This window comes from Stegodyphus dumicola, chromosome 3 (assembly GCF_044657685.1).
Source record: "Stegodyphus dumicola isolate Sdum_Otavi_A_Nest chromosome 3, ASM4465768v1".
In the NCBI taxonomy this organism is placed as follows: Eukaryota; Metazoa; Arthropoda; class Arachnida; order Araneae; family Eresidae; genus Stegodyphus; species Stegodyphus dumicola.
The window spans coordinates 171,621,777-171,649,006 of NC_140770.1; the positions used below are offsets into that span (position 1 = coordinate 171,621,777).

Genomic DNA, 27,230 nt, shown 5'->3' on the forward strand with positions numbered 1-27,230 from the left:
GGGGTTGTGGATTTAATTCCACGTACTTTCAAATAAGAGACCGTCGCCATTAAAAATGAAAAGAACATACAGTTAGAATTTTAAGTGTATTCTTGATTACGGAATTTTATTATTACAAATATATATATCTTTTCCTAGTTATTTTTTACTATCTATTCGAAATGTAGGCCCAAGTACCCTGGTGTTTGACACGGTTCTACTAGATTTGTCCACGGTATATGCTAATGCACCCCGAGGACCACGGTCAGGAAAGCAGACTCACTGCAGGGACTGCTGTGCATCTGCTTTCTGCTTCCGAGCACTGCAGGCCATGGCCCACTAGGACTGTCGCGCCGCTGAGTTTAGTTTACTTTTCATTTATGGGCATTAAATGACCAGTCTAAAAATAATTCTATTGGTAAAACCATTTACTCATATAATACTTTACAAAAGATGAAATTTCATATAAAAGGAATATTAATCACAGAACAATTATGTCGGATTACATTAAACTGCAGTAAATGTTAATATATGTAATTTATTTTATGTGCTTTCTAACTCAATCGATATGCATTGCTACAGCACAAAACTGGTGATTCTTAGAGAAATATACCATCAAGATTAATGGCTAATGGCGGTTGTTAAAAGAAACATCGTCAAGACTAATGAATCTCTTAAAATAATTACCTTCCATTTTTACCATAAGCTCACCTTAAAGATCCCGACGATCCTGTTCTGGTCCTCCAGTTCATCCCCGGTTCTTTTCCCTCGATATAGTTCGAAGGAATGCAACCACTCTCGGAATCCTCCGAAATCGGGCACATTTTCGAGCTCACATGGATAGATCTGGAAAGAAATGAGAGTATATACGAGAATAAAAAGCTTAGATGTGGAAAATACCATTAAATGATTTAGTTGCGTGCGTACAAGCTCGTAATGGATCAAATGTACACAGAACCGATGAAAGGTTGATAAAAAAATTTATTTTACCAAAAGAAACACTTCACATTTCTAGAAATTAACACAAAAATACTCGTACAGCTCTTCTCAGTATCACAGAACACAATCAGTAGTTACACTTCAAACTAATAAGAACTTTAAACACAACGCTTTGCAAAGCTCATCTAAAAGACGAAGCTGTCACGGGTATGTCAATACTGCGAATTCAGCTGTGAACTAACAGCTGTGAGCAGATGCTGTCTCCGGTCTTATATAGTTTTCAAACCGGCCGCAGAGAAATCTCTAAGAAAGTCTATTTCTCGAAATTACCGGAACGCATATGAAGGCTGGATGCGGTTACAGCTATGTATAGAATCAATTATAGTTATTCAATTACATAACCCATTACAGTTAAAAAGGGACCAGACCAAAATGTCACTAAATGTTCGCCAAGTTTGGCGATTTCTTGCCAAATTTGGCCACAAAAATTAGTTGCCAAAACCATCGCCAACTTGGCGATATCTCGTAAATTTAGCGAGACAGTCATTTGCTCAATGTTAAATAGAATTACCCCTGTATTTTTATCTTTTCGACAAAGCTTCGCTTCATTAGATTTTCATTTTGCGTTATACGAAAGAAGCTACAATTTTACATATAATTTCATTACAATTACTTACATTTATACAAAATCCATTATAATATTTATAGAAAATTAATCGTAAAAATAACTACTAAAAATTAAAACATTTTAGGAATCTCCATGCTACTATAACGTAAGAAATAAAATGTTGGGCATTCTTATTAAAATTAAAAATAATAGTTAGTAATACGATTAACTTAACTAATAATATAAACCAAAATCCTTCGTAGTGAGTTTAAAAGTAAAAAAAAAAAAAAAAAAAAAAAAAAAACATCACATTAGTTTTAATTAGTCATGATGTTAGTTTTGAGGAACAATTCATTAGTTCATATGCGGAGATCATCATATTCAATCATTAGAATAATCATTAGATTAGGTTAAAATAAGCTTAAGAAGTTGAAGAAGATACAGGGGTTGGACAAAAATATGGAAACACCTTTAAAGAAACATTTTTCTTTGCTTAATATGGTGTAGGAAACCCGTTGGCATCCAAAACAGATTGCACTCTTCTCGGAATGGATAAATACAGTTCCTGTATGTTTGCCAAGGGAATATTATACCATTCTTCCTGCAAAACGGTGGCAAGTTCAGATAACGATGTTGGCGGTGGATAACGAGAACGCACTTTCCGTTCCAATGTAGACCAAAAAGCTTCGATAATATTCAGGTCTGGTGACTGTGGTGGCCAGGGGAGATGGGACAACTCATCCTAGTGCTCAGAAAACCAGTCCTGGACAATGTGAGCTGTGTGAACAGGGGCTTTGTCGTCTTGGAAGACACCATCACCATCGGGGAACAAAGTTTGTACCATGAGATGAACTTGATCGGCCAAAATGTTCACATAAGTCTTGGCAGTCATGTGCCCTGACACAGTTATCATGGGGATAGCAGAGAACCACGATATGGCTGCCCAAACCATAACAGAACCCTCGCCATGTTTCACTCTTGGCAACAAGCAGTCTGTATTATAGGCTTGAGATGGCGTTCTCCAGACGTAAACTCGGCCAGAAGTGGGAAACAATGTGAAAGAAGACTCGTCAGACCATATTACTCGCTTCCACTGCTCTATAGTCCAGGCTTTATGACTTAAACACCACCTTTTCCTGTTACGGGCATTAGCATCGCTGATGAGTGGCTTCTCAATTGCAGCACGGCCAGCAATTCCCTGTTTATGAAGCTCCCTTCTAATTGTTTTGGTACTCGCAGGGTTCGGTAACACAACATTCATTTCAGTAGTAACTTTTGCAGCTGTGGTCTTCTTATTTTTCGTCACAATTGCCCTTAATGATCGTCTGTCACGATCACTCAGGACACACTTTCGTCCGCGCTGTGATTTAGCACATGATGTTTTTCCGCTTTTCAAATATGCGGAATAAATCTTCGATACAGTACCTCTTGAAACACTAAACACCTCGGCTACCTTGCTTACGGAAGCACCTACCATACGTGCTCCAACAATTTGCCCACGTTCGAAGTCTGTTAACTCTGACATAATGCAATGACAACCTCACATAACAGTACTCCGACAACAATTGAACTGTTTAGCACATTTACGAAGTTGTATAGGTGGCGTCAGTAGTCAAAAACGCCAGCGCCACCTACATATTTCATTAAAATCAATCTTTCTTTTCAAACATGCATTTCACGAGGTGTTTCCATATTTTTGTCCATCCACTGTAGTTCTGTAGTTGTATCGTAACTAGTCCTATAAAATTTACAAATATTACGCTGATTCCTGTTGTTTGACTTCTCCAATAATCATTAGATTACTTTGAAAACATAAGTAACCATATTAGGTTTAATCAAATATTATATTAATTATAATTTACATACCGCCCTGTATTTTACAAAGACATAAAACAGTCTGAAGCTAATTCAACGTGTTAGGTCTGAAAACATTCAGTCAAGTAACCGGTTTTTCTTGCACCTTTGGCATAACACCTTTGGCGAAATTTGAAATTTGCGCATTGCAGTTTGATTCAATTTACCAAGTTTGGCTAATAAACGCGGTAGTCAATTTAACTATATCTATCCTCCTATTAATAATGTGGATTATTCCCTACAGCTCGTGTTTTTTTCAAATGCCTTCACATATCGGATTATCTGTGATATCGATTAAACCGTAGACTTCATACCCGTATTATCCAGCAAATCAGAATTTGACTGTATTTTCTAGATTTTTCAGCAAGATCATTAGAGTTCCTGACGAAATTCTTAATCTTCTTCTGTATTATAATCTACATATGACTTAGAGCATTATGGGCATCGGTATTTTTCAGGTACCTTGATCTCTAGTTATTAGGTCGGTGATAAGTCAACACCCTAGTAAAGCCCAAATCAAATAGCATTTATATTTTACCTGGTAGGACTACATAAAAACATTGGCTTAGGCTGGAAAGATTATTTATTATACTACTAGTTTAGCAGCATCTGGAAAAAAGGATCTCTTAAGTTTTTCTTCAGATTTATCAACCTTTATCGAACGTGTATTATCAGAGTGGAAATATTGACTAAATTTTAGTGTTACTATAAACTATTGGAAGGAGTAGCTTATTTTACTGGTTTGTAGCATTTGGAAGGAATTATCTGGTAAAACTGTTGTTAGATTGATCTTCATCAAACATGTGTCTTGGAAATGGTAAGATCAATTAAATGCATGTATTATAAACAATGAGAAGGAGGGATTCATTTTAAAGTTTTGCTTCATCTGAAAGAAAGGATCTGATAAAAGTGTTACTAGATTAATCCTGTTCGCATGTCATATATGCCAATTGAGTTTCAAAAGAGGATAAATTTTTGTATTATAAACAATGAGCGAAAGTAGTGTGTTTCAAACAATACGTGGAAGTGGTTTGCACCATCTGGAAGAAAGCACCTGCCAAATGTTTTGCTAGATTGATTCTATCCTCATCAAACTTATGTCATTAGAATAGCAGCATCGAATAGATGATTTCATTATAAACGATGAGAAAGCGGGCGGTTATTTGGAAAATATTCTGAACTACAGAACGTCTTTGTCATTGAACGTCTGTTGGAAAAGAATAATATTTTGACATAGTTTAAAAAGATTACTTACCATAATATAAGACACCCCCCTTTCTTTATACACATTTTTGAAGGCTAAAAGTTTATTACTGATCATTATAATGAATTTAAATATAAAGTAATACAAATTTAAATATAAAGTAATAGAAATTTAAATATAAAGTAATACAAAGTAATACTTTCTTTAAGTAATTTAAATATAAAGTAATACAAAGTAATACTTTCTGCAAATAGCCAGTCTATCTGGGAAAGAACACATTTTAATCTTCTTCATCGAAAGCCAGACACTCATCTCCAGAGCTAAATGAAGAGTCACTTGAAATCAGTTTTAAATCAGTATTTGAGACCTTATACAACAAATTATCCTCTGTACCATTCAGTGCATAACGAATGCTACACTTCTTAAATGATTTAACCATTGTCCCTGTCTTTACAGCATCCCATGAAGCTTTGACCCATTCAAAATCGCATAACTCCGAATAGAAGAAATCTCCAGAAGTGAATGTAATAAAAAATTGAGTATCGACATATAAGACGCACCCCGTTTTTCAGACCTATTTTCAAAGGAAAAAAAGTGCGTCTTATACGCCGGCATATACGGTAACTTAAACCGAAATCAGCGAAGTAGAGAATTCATTCGGAGATTTCAAGACATAATTTTACATTAGCTTGCATGGATTAAAAATCAGATGTACCTTGATAAGGGATTCTTCCGTCATCAGTTTTCTGTGAGATTTGGGGGATAGCCTCTGAGCCAGTCTAACTGCGGTCGACGTGCCTTTCAAGGTTCTCTTCTGCTGCTGAGGCGGCTGATGCTGGTTTTCAAGTCTCTGCAGCTCTTTTTCGACTTTGCGAGCGTCTTTCATACTCAGCTCCTCACCTTCGTCAGAGCATGCATTGACATCACCATTCATGGCTCCCAAGCTACTCACACTGTCCGTAGTTGTCCCCTGATTCTTTTCCTGGAAAAAAAATCGATTTGGCTTAATCCTAATGGTTTCAGTTTGTTTCTTCAGCCAAAACTTTAAAACCATCCATTCAAAAATAAGAATTCGGGCTATATGTTTATACATATAGGATGAAGAACGAAAACAAAATGGTAAAATTTAAATATTTCAAAATATTTTTGCCTAAATACAAATATTTTCAATTTCGAATTTTAGTTCTGATTGTTTAATGAATTTTTTTGTAGATTTGTTTTAATTACAATGATCATAGATTCGAAAAAAAATATTCTACGTAAATATTTGTTTTTGAGGAAATTTATTCGACGTAAATATATTTCTTTTTGTTGCAGTAAAAGACTGCAGCAAGGTTTCTCAGAATTACTTTCTCGATCATTCCCCGTTAGAATATAACAAAAATTTCAAAGTGCTTACGAATTATAATAAGTGTTTACAGGAAACTTCTTTTAAAAATAAATCAGAAACGTGAACAAAATTAAATTCGTCGAAATTTAATATCATAAACTTATGGATAAGCATTACTGTTACACATTATATTTATAAAATTCCTTAAAATGTATACAAAATGTGTAATATATGTAATAGATTCAAACTTAGAAGCAGGCCAGGTACAGGAATTTTTATGGTGTTGATCCACAATGACTAAGAAATTGGAGGCGAAGGCAGATTAAATCTTCAGTTTTATTTTCAAAAACATGTTGCGGCTACACACAAGTCGGCACATTAAATGTGCTTGTTCCAAAAGGCTTACAGTTTTAACAGATTTGCAGCAAAAAATAGGGAGCAGACAGTCCAGGTAAGGCAACGCGTAGAAAGCGTAATATTCAGGATGAAATCTCAAGTCAGACTGAGTTAGGTTTGGTTTTCAAAGCATTTTGATTGGACAGTTAATATTACTGTAAACTTACTATTGGCTGGATGAGTTTTAGTTCCATTTACATCATCATAATTACGCAAGAATCATATGTCATAGAATAGTCTCGAAATGATGCAGTGCAGAGAGGGGTTACTATTTTTAGAACTGAGAAGGGAAATTTACGTTGCTAATTTAATCTTTTACATATTCTTTATTTTTCTTACATATATGTATGCCAGAAATTTCTAAAACTGCACATAAAGTTTCCCATTAATAAAACTTTGAAACATTATGTCTATCAAATTATTGCTCACAATTTCTTTACTTTCAGGAGTAGTGCGCAGCAGATGATTTAATACGAGTATGTTATGAACTAAATGCAATACACTAAAAGCAGGTCACCTTGAAAATCGTTTTCAGAAAGAAGCATTTGAAAAGACTTGGCCCGAAGGTAATTTTGAAAGAAATCGAGTCATAAATTCTATTCAATTATTCGAATACATTCATATCACATAATTACTTTTTTAGAATAACAAACGTAAAACAAAGAGAAACAACATGGAAAATGCATATAGCGGTAAAACACAAAAACTGTAAATTCGTTACATTGTTATGATGTCGATAAATCTTCAAAATAATTTTATAGACTACATAAGCAATGAAAAACTGCACTGTTGCTTAGCTACATTATGGCTACATCTATATCATTTAAACGAACAATTGACACTCAATTCGAATAATTAAAAATAAGTGAATAATTAAAAAACAGCAATAATTTAACATTTAAATTGAATGATTAATTACTAAATGAAAACTACAGTTGTAAACTTAACTAAAATTGCTACCCACAGATAATCTTAAGCAAGGATATACTCATAATTTAATTCAGAGATTTAAAAGCATTATACATTGTTTATGTTAATAAATATTTTAAAAATTATTTATCATGAATGTTTGAACATATGAATATGAGATAAATATAGATAAAATAAAGTACTTTAATCATGGCTTCATACGAAGCAAAGTAGCGTGTCCACCAATCTTTGTTTTCCTCATCTTCATCGAAAGCTTCTTCTTCTGTCAGCTTCTTTTTCTTCTTATTAGCTTCTGTTTTCTGGTCTTTTTTTGGCTTTCCACCCTAAGAAAAAAAAAACATATTCAGTAAAGTGAAATTCGTTTTAAATTGTCTAATTTATGCATATCATATTATATTTATAATGTTGTTGCAAAATTCATTTTTGAGAGATTCTTGGAATTAAATGCTGTTGTTTTCTCAATCATTAGAAGAAAAACAAGACTTAACAACTCTTAAAGTGTTTTATTTAAACTCTAAATATTAAATGGCATTTGTGATATGACTTCTAATAAATGGGATCGGATCAAACATTTTTATACCATCCTACCGAATGTAAAAGTTTTAGAGAAACTAAAATTGATATGCTTTCTTTTGAAAAGCTTTTTTGTACTTTTCAGAGGCAAAAACAAAGTACATATTAAAAATCAAAATATTCGGTTTAAAACATATCTCTAAGCATTTGGAAAAATTGTAATTTTATGTTTATTAGTCCAAAGAGGCTTTGTCCCTGAAGGACTATTGTTTACCACCGATTATTTTGTTTAAATTTGATTTTGACTTCATTTATATGCATTATATAATGCATTATTTTATGCATTACATTGCAGATCTTTTAATTCTGAGTAAATTAAAGTTTAATGGGGCAATTAAATACTGAACGCAATGGGGTCTTGGCGACAATTTCTGTCACCAAATTTGGGAAATTATGCTTTTTTCATTTCTTTATACGAGTTAAAGGAAGAATTGTAATCGAGAGAAATTTCGGGTATTATATTTTAACTAAAATATCCATTTTGACCGCTGTCAAATCCATTAAAAGGGGAACGATTTTTTTTTTTTTTTGCGTGACATTTGCATGTAAGGACAGGACAAAGGACTCTTTCTTCCAAAGTGTATTGTAAAATGGATTTACGATGTATTCAGAAGAGGTTTTTTTTTTTTTTTTTTTTTTTTTTTTTTTTCCGTGACGTGTAACTCAAAAACGAGTAGCCGTAGAACGTTGTTGAAATTTTGTATATAGGACTGTTATAACATGCATCTGCCGTTTTCGTTGCAATTAGGAGCATAAAAAACATTTAACACCCTGATAGAAACAAATCGCGGGACACAATTTTTCATGGGACAAAGTTTCAGAGATTCTCAAGTACAGGCGAGCCTTGTTAAGTGGTGGGGGGGGGAAGGGAAGAGAATGACTGTAGCTACCTCAGATTTTTACGGACTAGGATTTCCTTATAAATAATAACATTTTGTACCTTTGATTTCTTTACCATTTTCATGCCCCCAACTTTCCTTCGTAGAAATATGATAAACTTAATTCAAGTTTTACTGTTTTTGATAGGACAGGACTAGTATTGTGTTAAATATTGTGTTAGTGTTAGATTTAATGAATTTCATTGGTTTTGCATTAAGAACTCACATATAAATTACTCTTTATTTTGCATTAATTCCTATGGGGAAAACAGTTTCAGTTAATGAATGTTTTGAATGACGAACTATCTTTAGTTCGTGAACTAAAATTTCATTCTATTTTATATATTGGTATCACCCGAGTCCTTGTTTTCTCCTCTTAGTTTCATTACTACATTGAAGAAGAAGGTCCTAAGTATTTTCTCCCTCCTTTCTGCATGCTTTCCTGGTGCAACGGTAGCCCACTCGGGGCGTATTCGAGAGGTCCAGGGTTCGAGTCCCGGCGAGGGCATTGCGGATTTCTTCAATTTCTTACTTCAAAAATCCTAATGACTACCGTGGCGTCCGAACTAGAAGATCGTGGATGATGATTCTTCACCATCAGGATTTGGCGATTGGATCCCCTTATCCCCAGTCGTCCATTAAAAGAGGAAGTATATAAGGTATCAGTAGTGGGCGCAGTCCGACCCGCCTAACCAAACAAGTTGGTCTCATGGTCATAACAGGCCACGCCCATTTCAACAAATGAAAAAACTGAAACATAAAATAACTAAATGAAAATAATCATGTGTTAATAATAATTATAAACATAAAAGGGAAGAAAAAGAACAAATACAAACATTTAGACAAGAGCAGACAACCCCAATGCCAACAACAAACAACGGTAACAACAAATTAGTAAAATACACCAAATAGTGGTGGCAATAAAATGCGAAAATCATACACCGATTCCCACTGCCCGGCTCTCACCGTTAATAACTTTCATCACAGATTTACATAATTGTGCGAAATCTTTATAGTATGAAAATGGATTTTCAAATTTAATTTTTTTTATTGTTTCTTAAGCTATTAAAGTAGGGACAAACCTCGAGAAAGTGCTTAGCATCACCAAACAGACCACATAATTTACATTTATCGTCGTCCTGTATCTTAAACTTAGCGAAGTATACAGGAAACGCCCATGTCCGGTCAGAAAATGGTTAACTTCAAAATCATTGAAGATAATATTCTTTTTCTTAGTCAGTTTTAAATGTTTCAAATAACGACTTTTCCTTTCAGAAGTATTCCATTGTAACTGGCATTGCTTAAAATAATACAAATAGATAACTTTGGTTGCTATTTTTGTTGAACCCTGTACATAGGGCGTCCCCGAAACGCTCCCTATCCTCTTTTGCAAGCATATCCGCTCTCTCATTACCGAATATTCCGATATGGGCTTTAATCCAGCCAAACTTAATATTAAAGGATAAGGATAATTTTTGGTAAATATCTTTAATATCGATAACCAGAAAATTATTATTTGCTGCATTATAAAGTGCACTTAAGTATATAAGTTGTTTTCTCCATCCTTTCTGCATGCCTTCGTGGTGTAACGGTTAGCACGCTCGGCTCTTATTCGAGAGGTCCAGGTTCGAGTCTCGTCAAGGCATTGCTCATTTTTCACGTCCCCTGCTTCAAAATAACCTAATGAATCTACAAAGAAATTAATGAAACTTTCGCTGATTCTTGTTGCTTTAGCACCTTTAGCATTTGTTCTTCCACGTGTTTATCTTACTTAATACTGGTTCTCAATTTTTCATTTATTTAATCCTGAGAGCACTCAAATGCTTAAAAATGAAGACATACCGCATAGCTTCATGCCATTCAATTCATATTCAAAACTCGTCTTAAGAAATACACGTGTTAAAAGGAACAAGAGAAGTTCTTGAATAAATCTTCTGTAATAAGATAAGCTTAAAACATCTATAATACTCAACATTCATTTCAACCAGTACAGAATAGTTGGGTTCAAATAAAAATTTTACTCGTTTCCTAAGATAAATTTGAGAACCAATAGCACACATTTGTTTTCGTCTTCTGTTTTACGTCAGAATACTAAGCAGATAGAAGAGAATGTCAGTCAAGCAGAAGATTAGCAAGTGCATTTGAGTAAAATGTTTCAGATTCGACCGACTAGGCCGCGAAATCCCCTGAAATCACTACGTTCCTTTCCTTTTTATATTTAGATAAAATAACCAGTCTTTGCGCTTCAGCATTTTGCAACCATTTTCCCGCTGGGAATCCCGAGTTTTCTGCAAATCTTGTTTTCTCCGTGCTTTTGTTATCAGCGAAATTCTTTTCCTAAATCTTCTCCTTCCGTTGTGAGCATTAGTTGTCTTCCGTCTACACATTTATCTTTTTATGTTATTGTTATACTTGTATATTTCTGTTATTTATCTTTTCTGTAGATTATGTTACGACCTAATAAATGAATTACATGGATTTTTTAAAATTTATTATCCAATATAAAATTAGGTTTTCTGGTAAAGATTATAATACCAGTCACGGGAAGTTCTGAGATATTTATGTATAGGCAGTCTTTTCTATAACATTCTTGTAAATTTCTGTAAACATTTGAGTCCGTATGATTTTATTGTTGCTTTTGTGTACTGCATATTATGTAATATATTTATTTCCGGACAGTTACACTTGTGATTTTGTGATTTGCGCATTATGTATTGTTTTTATTTATTTGTTGATTATATGTAATAATTTTTGGATATATTTTGAGTAATTGAATTTAAACAACACATTATAGGAGTTAATATCTTAATATTTGTATTTATTTATTTATATTTATATTTGTATAGAATTTTTATGTTTTGAATTGATCACCGTTTAAATTACGAAAGTATCTCAAAAAGAAGCTTAAATATAGGGATAAACTCTTGTAACGAGAGGTGGTAAAAATTTTTGTAGCTATATAAATGACATTTGGCGAGTATTTGCCAACTTGGGGACATTTTGGAATTTACTGAAAACGCATTTTCGAAGCTGTAGTAGCGAGTTTTGCCGCAGCTACTAGATGGCAGGGTAACTCTATATAAATAGGACCCAAAGTCAGTATTCAGTTTAATTTTGAGTTACTTCAAAGTGTGGCTCAAAGAGTTAGCTAAATTGGGCTTTAGAGCTTACTTTGAGTGACATTTGTAATTTACAGTCTCGTACATTATAATGATAATTTGTCATTCTACTTGAGCTATACATAGCTGCTTGTTTTGTTGTAGGCCATTTTATTTTAAATAAATCGTCAGTTTCTTTTTACTTGGCGTAGTTACTGTAGTTACCACAAATCAGTATATTTCATTAAATAAATCGCAGTTTTTCTAACACTCAAAATTTTATGTTTGCTTAATTTTTCAGTAAATTACAAGCTCCATTTCAATAACTAATTCAAGGGATCCATTAGCTTAAAAATATTTGCCTGTTAATTACAACCTACTAAACCTAGCTTCCTATGCTATGGATTAATTCTCATCTTCGCGCTGACTTTGAGTTCTAAATTCTAAGAACACAAATAAGATGTAAACTTGAACTAAATGCTTATGAACACTGCATGTTTTATGTAGTAAAATTTAACAAAACTTATTTTTTGAGACTTTAGATGTCTTAGAAACACAAATGCTTGAGTAATAATACGATACAGCAAATAAATTCAATGTCTAAATAACCTAGTTCCAGCTACCTTCAACATCTAGCAAATAAAAGCCAACCACTCAGCAAAACTAAATCGGAGATTAAACAAACGGATTATGAAAATAAACAGCTTGCTAAAATACTGAAAAGATGAATCTCTAAACTACACACTCGATTTCTACTGTAGACGCCGCTTCATGTGATCGCGGCTAATGTTATCATTCGGATATTGCTATCGAACTGTCGAAGTACTGTCTGGTTGCATACCAAAACATCGTTTATTGTCATCAACAATTTGGTGTATAGTATCTAAGTATGAAAATTTGTCGTGCTTCTTGAGCACACTTGTTTATTTTGTCCTTGAGTTATACACAACTGTTTACAACTGTTTATTTATAGAATGCATTTTTAAAACTGAAGTAATGTTTACAAATAAAAGATAAAGTCTCCAAATGAGTTTCAAATGCGTTATAAAAATTGTCAAATTGCAGAAAAATGTCGTCAAGTAAGGGATTAAGTTAGCAATAATCTTGGTTTCGATTTTAATCAAACTTTTAAAATTACCCCCTAGCCCCCCACCCTCCAAAAAGTCTGAAAGCTTTCAGATTTTATATTACGCCTAAAGGGGCGTTTTTTTTTTTTTTTTTTTTTAAACATTTTGTGTGTTACCTTTATATATTAAATTTCATGTTCTTCGCACTTTCACGCAAAATTCAATTCAAGAGCAATACCGCAAAATAATTTAAAAAGCGCATATCTTAAGAATTTCCGATACACAGTGTCGCGCGCTGGAAAAGATTTTTTTTTCTTTTGTACAGTGTTGCCATTTCTCGCTTTGAAATCTTTGAGTTTCTTAATCAAAAACATATAAATGTTTTAGAAAATATGAAATAAATAATAAAGCAAATTTCAAATTCCAAATTTGGGCTTCTAGATGCCCATATTACGGTGGAGGCGTATGCTATTCAAAATTGTTTTATCACAATGCCAGAAATGCAGACTCTTGATTACTTAATTTCTTTAAATATAACACAGGACGCTAATATTTGGTGGCAACAATTTTAAAAGTGAAACGGGTATTTAAAGTTTTCAAGGCAAAATGCCAAAACAAAATTAATAGCTTTTCTGGGCTAATGCCCTTTGGGCTAAAAAAAATTGTTTCATTTATATTTTCAATATATCTATAGATTTTGAGTGGATTATACACAGGTCTATTTCCTTCAGGAGGAAAAATATCTCTTGAGAGTTTTTGTTTCATGGAAAGGAGGAAAGAAAATTCTGAAAACATCTATGCCAAACTAAGGCCTACTTTAAAATTTTACATTGGCAAGCTCTCTTCTAATAAGGGATGCCCTCTGAGTCCAGCATAAGTCAAAGAATTTGTACAGAAGTTATGAACAGTTAGTAATTGAACTTTTGCGTTAAAGACATTGTGCAAAGTTTTTAAATTAAATTTTGCCTTTTTCTTCTTAGTATGTATGAGTCAGTTTCTTTTAGAAAGTTCTCCATGAAGACATTCCTACACTTAGGCAGATAGCCTTCGAGTTCTTTGCCACAGTTTAATAAACCAACCAGACCAAACCAACCTTTCACTAATTAAGATGCTGTGAAAGTGGCTGTTTATGTATTTCTTGATATTTTTATATTAGATTAGTTAAATTCCATTCCTATTTTAAAAGATATATTTTCTCAACATTTAATGTTATCAAAATAGCTGTGAACAAACGTTATTACAACAAATGTCGTCTACCGCATTTAAATTCAGCCTAATTTGCATTATTGTGAAGGCTGATAAAGAAAAAGAAATTATTCGAAAATATTAACATTATTCGGGAAAAATATTCATAAATTACCTAAAAATTAGAAACAATTGCCTAAAATAAACCTTAGAGATCTAGCATGATAGGATTAGTTTATTATGGCAAAGCACAATAGGACTATCTGCCTGAGGGAAGGGATGCCTTCATGGAGAACTTTTTAAGGGAAAATGGCTCGTATACACGATCTACCATGAAGCCAGTTGCGTCAGGATGGTTACATTTATAAATTTACAGAAGACAGTAATTTTTTTAAACTAGCACTCTTTTGGTGTAAAGCTGTAGGCATAGATGATTAATACAAGAAAAAAATCAGAATTCCACATTGTCAAGAAAAATCTGAATGGCATTATCAATAAATTATAGCAAAGCTCAAGCTCAATTAAATGCTTTGCAAGGCTTACTATACGTAAATGCTTGCATTGAAGATTTACCAGGAACTATTTACATTTCTTAGGTCAAGTTATAATAACTTTGGAAAGCATATTTTTATAGATTACCTTTTCCGCATGTCATGTTTAAAGTCTGAAACTACTGAAGTCTGAAATTAAATGAATATTTGTTTGGAGAACTAATTTCAAATGAAAATCTTAGGGCATTAAAGAAGCATTTTCTTTATTATTCAAGAACAAACTATTCAAACTGTTCTATTTGCCTCCAGAGCAAAGTTTGCCTCTTAAAGACAGAGAACTACGTTTAGTAATTTAAAATGCATTAAGATATTTTTTAATGTGTAATTTTTAAAAAATTTCATTGCTAAACAAAGACTAAGTTTTCTCAGGTATGAAAAGTTATAGCAAAATCTTGTTGACTGAATAAACGAAAATGCTTCTAAATTTGATTCTTCTTAGAAGTGTTGTTATTATTATTACATGTTCGAAACAGAGTCCAAATTATACATACGTGCGCTACTCATTCATTACGGAATTTTTATCCACGATCCTATTAAATTTCTTGAAATATATATATTAATTTAAAACTCTAATGAAGAATGAATTATATTAATTAAAAAGAAATGTAAAATAATCACTATATTTTCTACGTTTCTCCAAATAAAAAAAATCTGATGTGTACACCAGATGACTTCCTTGTACAGAATATTAAATTATACGAATTTTTTTTCTTCAATTTCATTTAAATTGATTGGATTGAATTAAATCTACTTCGTCGACAGTGCATAAACTACAATAGAATAAATGCACTCTTTAAAATTCACTATGTTTGTTTACTATAACGACACTCTGAATGCACAGAATTTATATCATTTGAAGAATTATCGTTGCCACATGTTCTATTCAAATACTATAATAAAGCTAAAACGATGTATGAAAGAAATTAAACAAACAAAACAGAAAAAAAAAAAACAGTTTTTCACAGACGATTTAGTATTTCTCATTCAATTAATTCAGTTCTCACTTCGCGACAAGGCAAAAGTACATAAAAACTTAAAATATCTGCATTAAAAATTACGAAGTAAATCTTAAATACTTATTTCCTCGAAACAAATTCCAGAAAGGATTAAGCATGATTTAATTCGCAATAATAAATGAAGGCGTTATTTTTGTATTGCGAAGCTTAGTCACTAGATTGGCAACAAATCTACAATTCTGCTGTTTCAAATGTAAGCAGATATGTCCGCCATGTTATTTAAAACTTAACCGCACTTAAACAGCTTTTAAATTGTTGATAATTGTACAAATATTGCTTCCAGAATTACGAAAGGCATAAAAACCTTAACCGAAAGATAAAAACAACATAATTCAATCATTTTTAAAGCAAAAAATGTACAATTTACAAACATATAAGAGTAAATAAACTGAGATCACTGAGCCGGGTAACAGAGTGCATATATATATAAATATATTTATATACGTTTGGTGCGGCCGATTGCAACCAAAATACGAGGTGCACATCTACATGTTATACAAAATTTCAACTTTCTGAGGCTACTCGTTTTTGAGTTATGCGAGATACGTACGTACATACGTTCGTACAGACGCCACGAACAATTCTCTTCAGAATTAATTTTAAAGCAGTTTTATAATTTTTTTGGAGGAAAAGAGGGCTAAATTGCAGAATAGGCTGCATCTGTCGATGCTGTGTTTACTTCTCTTATGCTTGGACACGCCTTTTTATGAAGTAATATTGGTTACGCCTCTCCTTAAAAACAAGTTATAAGTATGCTATAGCTTCGTATTTAAAGAAAACTTAAATGAAGTTTTAACTGAGTTGAAATGGTAAGTTTATAATGTTCTGCGCGAGATTTTTTTTAATTATAAATCTACTTTTGTGTGGTGTGTGGTAGTGTTAGCATTTAACGCAACGAATTATCTGTGACAAATGTATTATTAAGATATCAAACGATTGAAAACGATCATTAACAAACGATTGAAAATATTGAATGCATGAGTTAAAAATTATAACCGTAACTTCTGAAAATACAGAAAAGAATTCTTTTGCTTAAAGAATGTTTTGATTATTGATGAGTGTGTCAAAATCGGTGCTTACTGCAGAATGGATGAGTATTTGAATCTGGATTTTTTTAATCAGTTGGAGCGAAGAGGCAAAAAGAGCGTTATTAAGTGGTGTATGGAGAAAAGTTTGATTGCAATATCGTATAAGTGCCCAATTTGTGGAACAAATATGAAACTAGTAGAGAGACGGTTTTGAGACGTATAGGCGATTTTGAGTGGTGCACAATGCCGAGTTTGTGCAACTCTGAGATGTTTTTTATGTGAAAATTGATCGATGTGCACATGGGCAAAGCCAATGCTGTGCGTAATGCCGAGTTTGTGCAATTCTGGGATTTTTTAAATGAAAATAGATCGATGTGTACATGGGCAAAGCCAATGGGGGGGGCGCAATGCCGAGGTTGTGCGCGATGCCGAGTTTGTGCAATTCTGAGATGTTTTTTTGAAGTGAAAATAGATCGATGTGTACATGGGCAAAGCCAGTAGGGTGCGCAATGCCGAGGTTGTGCGCGATGCCGAGTTTGTGCAATTCTGGGATGTTTTTTGAAGTGAAAATAGATCGATGTGCACATGCACAAAGCCAATGTGGTGCGCAATGCCGAGTTTGTGCAATTCTGGGATGTTTTTTGAAGTGAAAATAGATCGATGTGCACATGGGCAAAGCCAATGCTGTGCGCGATGCCGAGTTTGTGCAATTCTGGGATGGTTTTTTAAGTGAAAATAGTTCGATGTGCACATGGGCAAAGCAGTGTGGTGCGCAATGCCGAGTTTGTGCAATTCTGGGATTTTTTAAGTGAAAATAGATCGATGTGTACATAGGCAAAGCCAATGAGGTGCGCAGTGCTGAGGTTGTGCGCGATACCGAGTTTGTGCAATTCTGGGATGTTTTTTGAAGTGAAAATAGATCGATGTGCACATGGGCAAAGCCAATGTGGTGCGCAATGCCGAGGTTGTGCGCGATGCCGAGTTTGTGCAACTCTGGGATGTTTTTTTAAGTGAAAATAGATCGATGTGCACATGGTCAAAGTCAATGTGGTGCGCAATGCCGAGTTTGAGCAATTCTCTGATTTTTCTTTTAAGTGAAAATAGATAGATGAACACATGGACACCGAGTTTGTGGAATTCTTTGATGTTTTTCGAGCGAATACTGATCGTTGTGTAGAAGAGAAAACGAGGTTGTGTGTGATGCCGAGCAGTAATGTAACTTTATTTATGTGCAATGTTTAACATATCGTTAGTGTATTTTAAATTTGTATTGTTGTTTTAATTGTGAATTATATTTAAGACGTCATTTTTCATTTAAATTGTATTTTTAATTTTTTGGCTTTGATATGTTTATAACGCTTTCCGACTTACGACATATATCGATAGCCCAACGATCTACTCAAAAGTAGCAAAATTGTTAACTTTAACTCTTGAAGTAACGTTTACCTCATATTTTAATACGTAGTGTTTGGTATCGTAATTGCACTTGATAATATGAGTTCATTGATAATATGTGTGTGTGTGCGTATGTGAAGCATTGCTTAGTGTTCTAAGTTTGTAGTATTTATTTTATTATATTATTTTCTTTCATTCTGAGAAATTAGATTTTTTATTTATTAATGCGTAGAATTCTAGCACAGAATATGACGTGATTTAGGAATTTTAGAAACTGATATGAAAGCTGTGTAATGATGTTCATATGCAATAAAAAATATTCTTCTTTTTTTATTAATGTAAAGTTTAAAATTTTTAGAAATAATGAAAATTGTCTAATTATTGGTATGTAAGGAATTATGTTGTTGCGTAGCAAGAAGGTAATTTGTAAAAATGATAAAATTGAAATGTTCCACAATATGAATTTAAATTAAAAAAAATTATTTTATTTGTATAAATTAAAAAAATTAATAAAAATAATAATAATAAAAATAATAATAATAATTTAATAAAAATCTTTGAAAATGTTGAAGCTCTACAAGTATTAGAGACTGCGACGTTGTTTATCGTTTTAATAATTGGTAGAATTCGCTCACTGTATCATGGTAATTTTAAATATAAACAATTTATTATACTTATTATCAGTAACGCCTAAGCTTAAATGTTATAAATGTAAATTAAAAGTAAAGAATTTGATATTAATTTACAATAATAAACAATTTATTATTGTTATTTTTAAGAGAAAATAGAAAGTACACATAGTGTAAATGCGAGACTACATTGTGACGTCATAAGCTTAGTCCCACCCATTTATGGACGTCACACATCTCCTCCTACTGAACTTTGTTGATGCAGCCTATTCTGCGCTTTTACGAAAAGAGTCTTTTATTCTGTCCTTACGTACAGATATCACGCAAAAACATCGTTAAATTGCATTCGATAGCGGTCAAAATGGATATTTTCGTTGAAATATGTTGCCTGAAACTTTTCGCGATTACAATACTTCCTTTTTACTTCGTACAAGGAAGTAAAAATGATCGAATAGAAATGTTTTTAATAGGACAGAAATATTTAGTGAGTGTTTTAAACTTTAGGAAGGTGTATGGATATTTAATGAAGTAAACGAACTTACAAAATCCAAAATAATGAGCGTTTCCTTAGGTCCTAATGCATTAGTTCCATCTATGTCGATGATGACGTCATCAGTCTGTACAGTCAACATCTGATTGCTCGAGTATCCTGGAATAAAATTGTTCGTATATGAATATTCACGAAGGAAATTTAATTATGAATTAGAATTTAATCATTTATTAGAACAAAAGTGCGACTTTTTTTAAACATTATTAATATTATTTATTAAATATATTACACTTCTTGCGATTACTTAATATATTTGCTAGGAGTATAAATATTTGTTTCTTCTCTTTGTGTAATATAAAACTCTCCATGATAAGCATAATTAGTAATTATGATTCTCTAACCACCAGTTTTAATTTAATTCCAGATAGAGATGAGTTATAGAAAATTTACTTTACAAAAACAGGCCAATATCTGATTGGAAATTAAGAGAGAGCAGACGTGAATAGGTGAGTGCACCCCTAAGATGGCTTCCGACCACGGAGGTGAACCAAACAGAAATATATACCATCACAACGGGGAAGTCTCCAAAGTTACAGTGTTGAATATTTTGCACTAACAGCAGTTTCTGTATTTTACGAAGTCTTTCTTGTACAAAATTAGTTCATATCAATACTCGTACTGAGTAGCTGAAACAATCGCTTATATTTGTACTTCATGTTGAATAAAAGTGAGCCTTACTATTCTATGATAAATTTATCAGTAGTTTGGGGATTATTTAGCTTGATAACTGCAGATTCCAAGCGTTATTCTGATTATCTGCTTTGAATTCTGATCATTTCAAACATTATATTATTCACTTTGGTTTCTGCTCAGGTAGATCTTCCATTTCAAATAATAGAAGCAAGAAATTTGAGCGTCTGTTTAGAAATTATCATTTAACAATTGCTGAACAAGTTCCTTTTTCACTTGTATCCGTTTGGTCAATTTTGAAACATTATTTGGGCTTGTGGTTTCTTTCTTCTCGAGTTATTTTGAAAACGATGAATGCTTTTTTCAAAAAAAAAAAAAAAAAAAAAAAAAAAATAGAGTTAAAGGAGCTTAGGAGAGGTTTCTCTTCATAAAGCACTTATTATTGCGATAAAACACGAATTTACACTTTTAATACAGAAAATTGAGCAATCAAATGAATGGCGTTTGAAAGGTAAATCAAGAATGAAATACCCAAGCAAAAATCAAAGAAAATCAAGGAAATACTGACGGTTTTCTACGATTGTTCGGGGTGTTACCACGGTTGTTACCGCTCGAATAAAAATTTGATGTGAAGACCACACAACTTCCTTCTACCGGCCTATTAAATTATACACTTTTTTTGCTGCATCTCATTGAAACGTATTTCTAACTGGAATTATTCTAACTTCACTAACCGATTTCTCAAGGAAAGTTGAAAATGACATCAGAAACTGCAAATTTTGAAATTAAATATCCCGATAAATTTTTGTCGCACGAGAGTCAAACTTCTTATAGTTTTATTTTCTCATAACGAGTATAAAAGTTTTCCAAATATAAGGATAAGAACGAGTAGATCGCAGTAAAAGTTAGATGTCGCTATTTGTCGAAAATTAATTATTTTTAAAAATTTGACACAGCCAAAACGTGCATATTTTTGTTATTTAAGCTACTTCTGTAATTGAAAGTATATGACTACGACTTAGCGATTGCGAAAATAAAGGCCGGGTAAGGAGTTTTAAGCCCAGTAAGAGGATGCGTGCATGTATATATATATATATGTATATAGATAATTTAAATAAACTTTAAATGCTTTAAGTCAATATTAAATTGGAATCAAAGCAAGGCAATTCCTCAATAATATTAATAATTGCAACCAGATGCTTTAAGTGTACTTTATTTCACTCCTGCAGCGCAGGACGGGTTTAAAAAATTTTGTTTTTAATTTTTAGCATATAATCGTTTCTTTTTGTATTTAGATAATAAATCGTTGGTACCCGTGGTAACCCCACATTACCCGTAGTAAAACCTCCACTATAAGTATTGGCAACTGTTCAAGTTTCTCATAAGGTACCTGCTATTTGCTTGTCATGCTTACTGCGCAGTATCATTTTCCAAGATGGCGTCACAACAGGAAAAGGTTTTCTGTACGCTCCGTTTTGAGGATCCATATCAGTGGTTACGTTGCAACGTCAGTTTCGTGCACGGTTTAGTATAAACCCACTACACGAGAATAACATAAGTCGATGGTGCCGAGAGTTCGTGACAACTGAGTGCATTTGTAAAGGCAAGAGTTTTGGTTGACCTCGTGTGTCTGATGCAAACGTTGAAAGAGTAAGCGGAGCGTTTCAACGAAGCCTTCGTAAGTCACTGAGTAAAATAAGCAGGGAATTGAACATGCCAAAAGAATGTGGTTTGGAAGGTGTTGCGTAAGCAGCTATGTTTTAAACCGTACAAAGTGGGACTAGTGCAAAGCCCTTACACTAGCAGACAAAGTGAAAAAGCGTGACTTTGGTGAAGAGATGTAATTAAAAATGGAGAAAGTTGACTTTGTAGAAAGACTCATCTTCTGTGCTGAAGCTACTTTACATGTGTTAACTTTAATCTCCGTTATCAATCTCAGGAGGGCTAGGGGTAAGTCGGGCTTTTACTTTTCATTCAATCGGGATAACTCTTGCATTTTATAAATGCTTTATTATTACAATAAATATATACATATATACATATCATTACGGAACATTCTTAACATTAATCTTATTCTCTCGCTTCCCGATTCTCGATTGATGTCGTGCGTCCCCTATCGGCGGCTTTTCTACAATGCCATCTATCGGCTGATAACATTCGGCCATTCTGACCTGACAATCGTCCCGATTGTTCGGAGTACAAATCAATTTTATAATTAATACAATTTTCTACTTCGACTCTTATACACAATACTAAACATACGTATTACTAATACACTAAGAAGAATACACATTATACTAAAATTTGATATGATAATAAACTTACTAAAATATTTTCACATACATAAATTCACATAATTTTATACATTAGCATAATAATCGAAAACTTTCTGTAAATCATTACTAAATACGTGATATATATGAAATAACTCAATTTTTTTTTTCAGTCCTAAAATGATTCAAAACAATTGCACTAAAGTCTTTCAGCTAATGTTCAAAAGTTCAAAGTCAATTAATGTTTAAAAGTTCAAAGTTTCTTAAGTTTTCTATCAGCAAACATACGTAGATAAGCACACACACACAAAAAAAAGGAAAGATCTCACCTTAATCACAGGGCAGAGCACTTCCATCAGTCCTTACGAACTTCTGTCTGTCTTCCTTACGAACAGATCTGCTTGGATTCCGTCAAGGAATTAAGCTTGATAACTGATCAGTATCTTGATCGTCACCGTCGTCATCATCATCGTCAGAGCTGGTGTCGCACTTCCATGGCTTCATTTGGCTCACATGAGCAGTGGTAGTGAAGTAGCGACCTCGATTCTTCGCTTCTAATTGAGTTATTCTGTAGGTGTCGCTAGGTAATATTTCCGTTATTATAAATGGCCCTCGATATTTCGGCTGTGTTTTGGTAGTTGACCTGTAGCCTTAGGAGAACATCTCATCACAACTATTTCTCCTTGCTCAAATATTAGTGAGTGAGTGAGTGAGTGAGTGCACCGCTATGATGGCTTCCGACCATGGACATGAACCAAACGGAATTATATACCATCACGGCGGGGAAGACTCGTGAGTAACAAGGTTGAATATTATAAACTAATAACAGTTTTTACATATTGTTAACTGCAAGGCACTAAGTGTTATTCTGGTTATCTGCTTTAAGTTCTGAACTTTTGAAACATTATAATATTATCCACGGTTGTTTCTGCTTAGGCAGTGTTCTGAGATTTTCTCTATTTTATCAAGGGCTATTCTGTTTTTGAGTGTGTTAGTCGTCCACATTGCCCAGGCACAGTCCGCTGGTTTCTTCAATGGAAGTAATAATGGTCCGTGTCGCCTTCCTCTCCGCATTCGCAGAAAGGAGTATCCCTAAGTCTGAATCTGTTCAGGTATACTGGGAATGGTCCATGACCTGTCAAGAACTGTGTTAGGCTAGTACAGTGGGTCTTTATTTCCATGTTAACTTTTGGCAGTAAGCGAAATGTCCTTCGTCCTACCTCTGCCTCTGTCCATCTACTTTGCCAATTTTGTAGCAGACTTGTCAAAGTTGTTCGCTTAATATGAGACCCAGGAAGTTTAGTTGGTCTTTCTAATATATCCGTGCAGTTGGCTGCCTGCTTGGCCAGTAGGTCAGCGGCTTCATTGCCTTGAATCCCTGTGTGAGCGGGAACCCATTTTAAAGTGGGTCTTTGCGAAATAGGCATTGTCAGAAGCTATTTCTGAATTCTGTATACCAATGGACTCCGGTTGTTTTGACTTGCGATAGCCGCCAGACTTGATGCCGAATCACTGAGTATGGAGAATTTCTCCTGTTGACATGTGTTCACATATCTAATTGCAGCACTGATAGCTAGAAGCTCTGCTTGGTATACCGAGTTGTTCGAGCCTAATTTCCTTTTCCACTCGAATGTTAAAACTCCATTTCCTAGTCTACAGAAGGCGCTGCCAGTGCCGTTCTCAGTTTTGGAGCCATCTGTGAAAAGGTTATTACTGTACTTCTGAATTGGTTGGTCGTTTATACTGATACCGTTAGAGAGATTAAAAGCTGCTGGATGAAAGTTATTGCAGTTGTTTTGCTCCTCGTAGTCCGAGTGGTGATAACTATGACCCCAGAGTGTTGAAGTTTGACCGAGCCTGGTAACCCTTACGATAGCTGCCTCCCTTTCTACTATCAAATCTAGGGGAGGAATTCCTGCTAGTTGTTGTAGGGCTAGTGTTGACGTGGTACGGTAGGCCCTGAATACTTGCAGTAGCTGCTGTCTCTGAATAGAGAGCAGGGATCGTTTCATATGAGAGGTAAGTTAGTCACCCCAGATTGCTGCTCCATAAGTTATTACTCTTTCTGTAATGGTTCTATGCCAAATTTTTAGTAGCTTAGATGAGATACCCCATTTATGTGAAGTCATGCGTCTCATGTTGTTGCTTAGGATGCTAATTCGAGTCTTAAGATTCCTGACATGTGGCATCCAAGAAAGTCTGTTGTCGAGTAATATCCCAAGATATTTCAATTGGGGGAAACATTTTACCGGTATCCCATGGAGTTTAATGCTTGGGTTGCGTCTTAGCTGCCTGCTGCGTCCTATGAGCAAAGCTTTAGTTTTCTCTGCCGAAATCTGAAGCTTATGTGCTCTGGCCCATTGGGAGAACAGATCAAGACAGTATTGAGATCTCATTTCGAGGTTACTCCTTCCTGCCACAACTAGCATAAAATCGTCCGCATAGGCTATGATTCGAGCGTATTCTACGCTCTCAAACTGACGAAATGCCGAGTTTGCCACTATATTCCACAGTGTTGGTCCAAGGCATGACCCCTGTGGGCATCCTCTAAAGACATTTTTGACATAAATGCCGCTGTCTGATGTTACTTGTACACTTCGATCTTGAAGGTACGAGCGAAGGATGGTAATAATGGCTGTTGGGCACGCCATGTTGTGCAGCAAATTTATTACGTCCGGCCACCAAAGGGAGTCAAAAGTTCCCTTGATGTCAATGGCTATTGCCAGTGAGTGCAAATTGTTATCCTTGTCCTGTTTGATAGTGGCCATTAAGTCTTTTATGCCATGTTCAGTTGAGTTGCCCATTCGGAATCCATATTGGTTGGGATGCAGGGCTTTGTTCCTTTGCAGGAAGAAGTCCAGTCTGTAAAGAATTACTCTTTCCAATACCTTACCGAGCGCTGGCAGTAGACAGACTGGCCTGTAAGATGAAGGTTCTTACAGTTTTTACCGGAGTTTTGCCTGATTTTAGGAATAACGCAGGTTCTGCCAACTTCATATTTTTAGGAAAGTACTGATGTTTCCAGCAAGCTGAAATGACCGCAAGGAATAGTTTTGGGAATTCCCGGTGTATCTCTCTTATGATGATATTATCAATTCCATCCGGACCTGGAGCTTTTTTGGGTGCCAGAGTACGTATGATGTTATCCACTTCCATTTGCGTAGGAGGGAGTTCGTCTCTTCTGGTAACTTGGCGAAATTTCATACTGTAGGTTTTTCTCGCTTCCTCTTGCTCCTCTAAGAAATCCTCTTCATCATCATCAGAAAAATCTGCATTTATGATCTCACTGATTACTTCGATGTTGGATGTTGCAGTGCTATTCACCATAGGCGAAAGGGTCGTAGGACGAAATACCTTGTTTCATGTTATTTTTTGAGTAGGTCCAAAGGCTTTAGTGACATTACTACAGTAAGTTCTCCATGAGATTAACTTGGCCTCTTTAATTTTTCTTTTATATAACGCTCTGGCTTTATTGTATGTTATCATTTTGCCTGATTTTAGGAATAACGCAGGTTCTGCCAACTTCATATTTTTAGGAAAGTACTGATGTTTCCAGCAAGCTGAAATGATCGCAAGGAATAGTTTTGGGAATTCCCGGTGTATCTCTCTTATGATGATATTATCAATTCCATCCGGACCTGGAGCTTTTTTGGGTGCCAGAGTACGTATGATGTTATCCACTTCCATTTGCGTAGGAGGGAGTTCGTCTCTTCTGGTAACTTGGCGAAATTTCATACTGTAGGTTTTTCTCGCTTCCTCTTGCTCCTCTAAGAAATCCTCTTCATCATCATCAGAAAAATCTGCATTTATGATCTCACTGATTACTTCGATGTTGGATGTTGCAGTGTAGATATGGATCTACCGTGGATTGTGCTTTTCTGCGAAGTGCTCGAACTCTGCTCCCCTCTGTGTTAAGCTCTGGTGACCACCAGGATATCGAGTGTTTTGCCTTTACAGATTTCAAACGATATGCTTTGTGGGCGGCTTGCACTATTTTTGTAACTAGTAAGTCGTAGAGATTATCTAAGGAGTTTCTGTCCTGGCAGTTGTTGAAATCTTTGATAAATTTCTCTACATGCGCTCGAATGTGTTCCCGTAAAACGGAATGTCCTCCAAATGCAGGTTTGAATCTTTTCTTTATTATGTAGTCTATAGGAGTATACAGCTTGTAAGTAATAATTTTGTGATCACTGAGTGATGGCAGGTCACTCACTGTCCATTCTTGTATGTACGGAGCTGTATTGGGAGTTGATATTGTCAGATCTGGCCTCCCTCGAGCTCTAGATTTTCAAAGGTAGGCTGTGAGTCCTGAGCGTTGATGACAATGAAATGCTTACTGTCCAAGAATTCGAGTACCGCAATTCCCCTTCAGTTCTCCGAGTCAGCACCCCATAGTTGACTTGTGGCGTTAAAGTCTCCTGCTATGGTACAGTGTGATGCCCCAGTTAGAAGGTTAGAATTAAGTTCCTCTAATAGAGAGGTAATATCTTCGCTCGGGGGTAGATACACAGCAATAATATCAATGCTGCAATTACTAGTGTCTAGTCTGATGGAGACTGTATGCTCTGTGATTTTCATTAGGAGAGGGGAGAGAGGGCCATTGTAAATAATCGCAGCTAGCTGATTCTTTGAGAGAAACGTTCTGCTGTGTGTCGGAACACTAGGAATCACTCCGTTGTAAACGTATGGCTCTTGGAAGATTCCGACATTGGCAGCAGTATGTGTCATTACTTGCAGCGTATTTATGGTTGCTGCATAGCACTTCTGCAAGTTACACTGTAAAAATCGAAGACCTGCTATATGTTTGTTTAGTGTCATCATGGTGTAGTTCTTTGCAGTGGTCCTTCTCAGACTCTCGAAATGGGCTCCATACACTGGGCAGGAATTTGAAATAGCTGGGTGATCTGTGCTGAAAGAGGTCCCCTTTTCAGAATTACTACTGCAGCAATTAGTGCAACTCACTTTTTCCGAGCTACACTCCTGCGTCGGGTGGCTGTTACCACACTTCGCGCAAACTGGAACGTTTTTACAGTTCCTGCTATAGTGACCGAACTCCTGGCAGTTGTAACAGCGTATGATACTAATGTACGGACGGAGAGGACAAGACTCAAAACCCAC

The 27,230-nt window shown here is 34.7% G+C and overlaps 1 protein-coding gene across 1 annotated transcript in view; it reads right to left on the bottom strand.

Annotated features, from left to right (window-relative positions):
* Positions 1–27,230, bottom strand: part of LOC118186930 (otoferlin-like) — a 963,443-nt gene that overhangs the window by 86,727 nt on the left and 849,486 nt on the right. Inside the window, exons 31-34 of the mRNA XM_085813615.1 lie at positions 19,202–19,308; positions 7,422–7,562; positions 5,299–5,565; positions 691–825 (exon numbers count right to left, since the gene is read on the bottom strand). Of these exons, the coding sequence (XP_085669741.1) occupies positions 691–825; positions 5,299–5,565; positions 7,422–7,562; positions 19,202–19,308 (650 nt within the window). The remainder of the gene's footprint in view (positions 1–690; positions 826–5,298; positions 5,566–7,421; positions 7,563–19,201; positions 19,309–27,230) is intronic.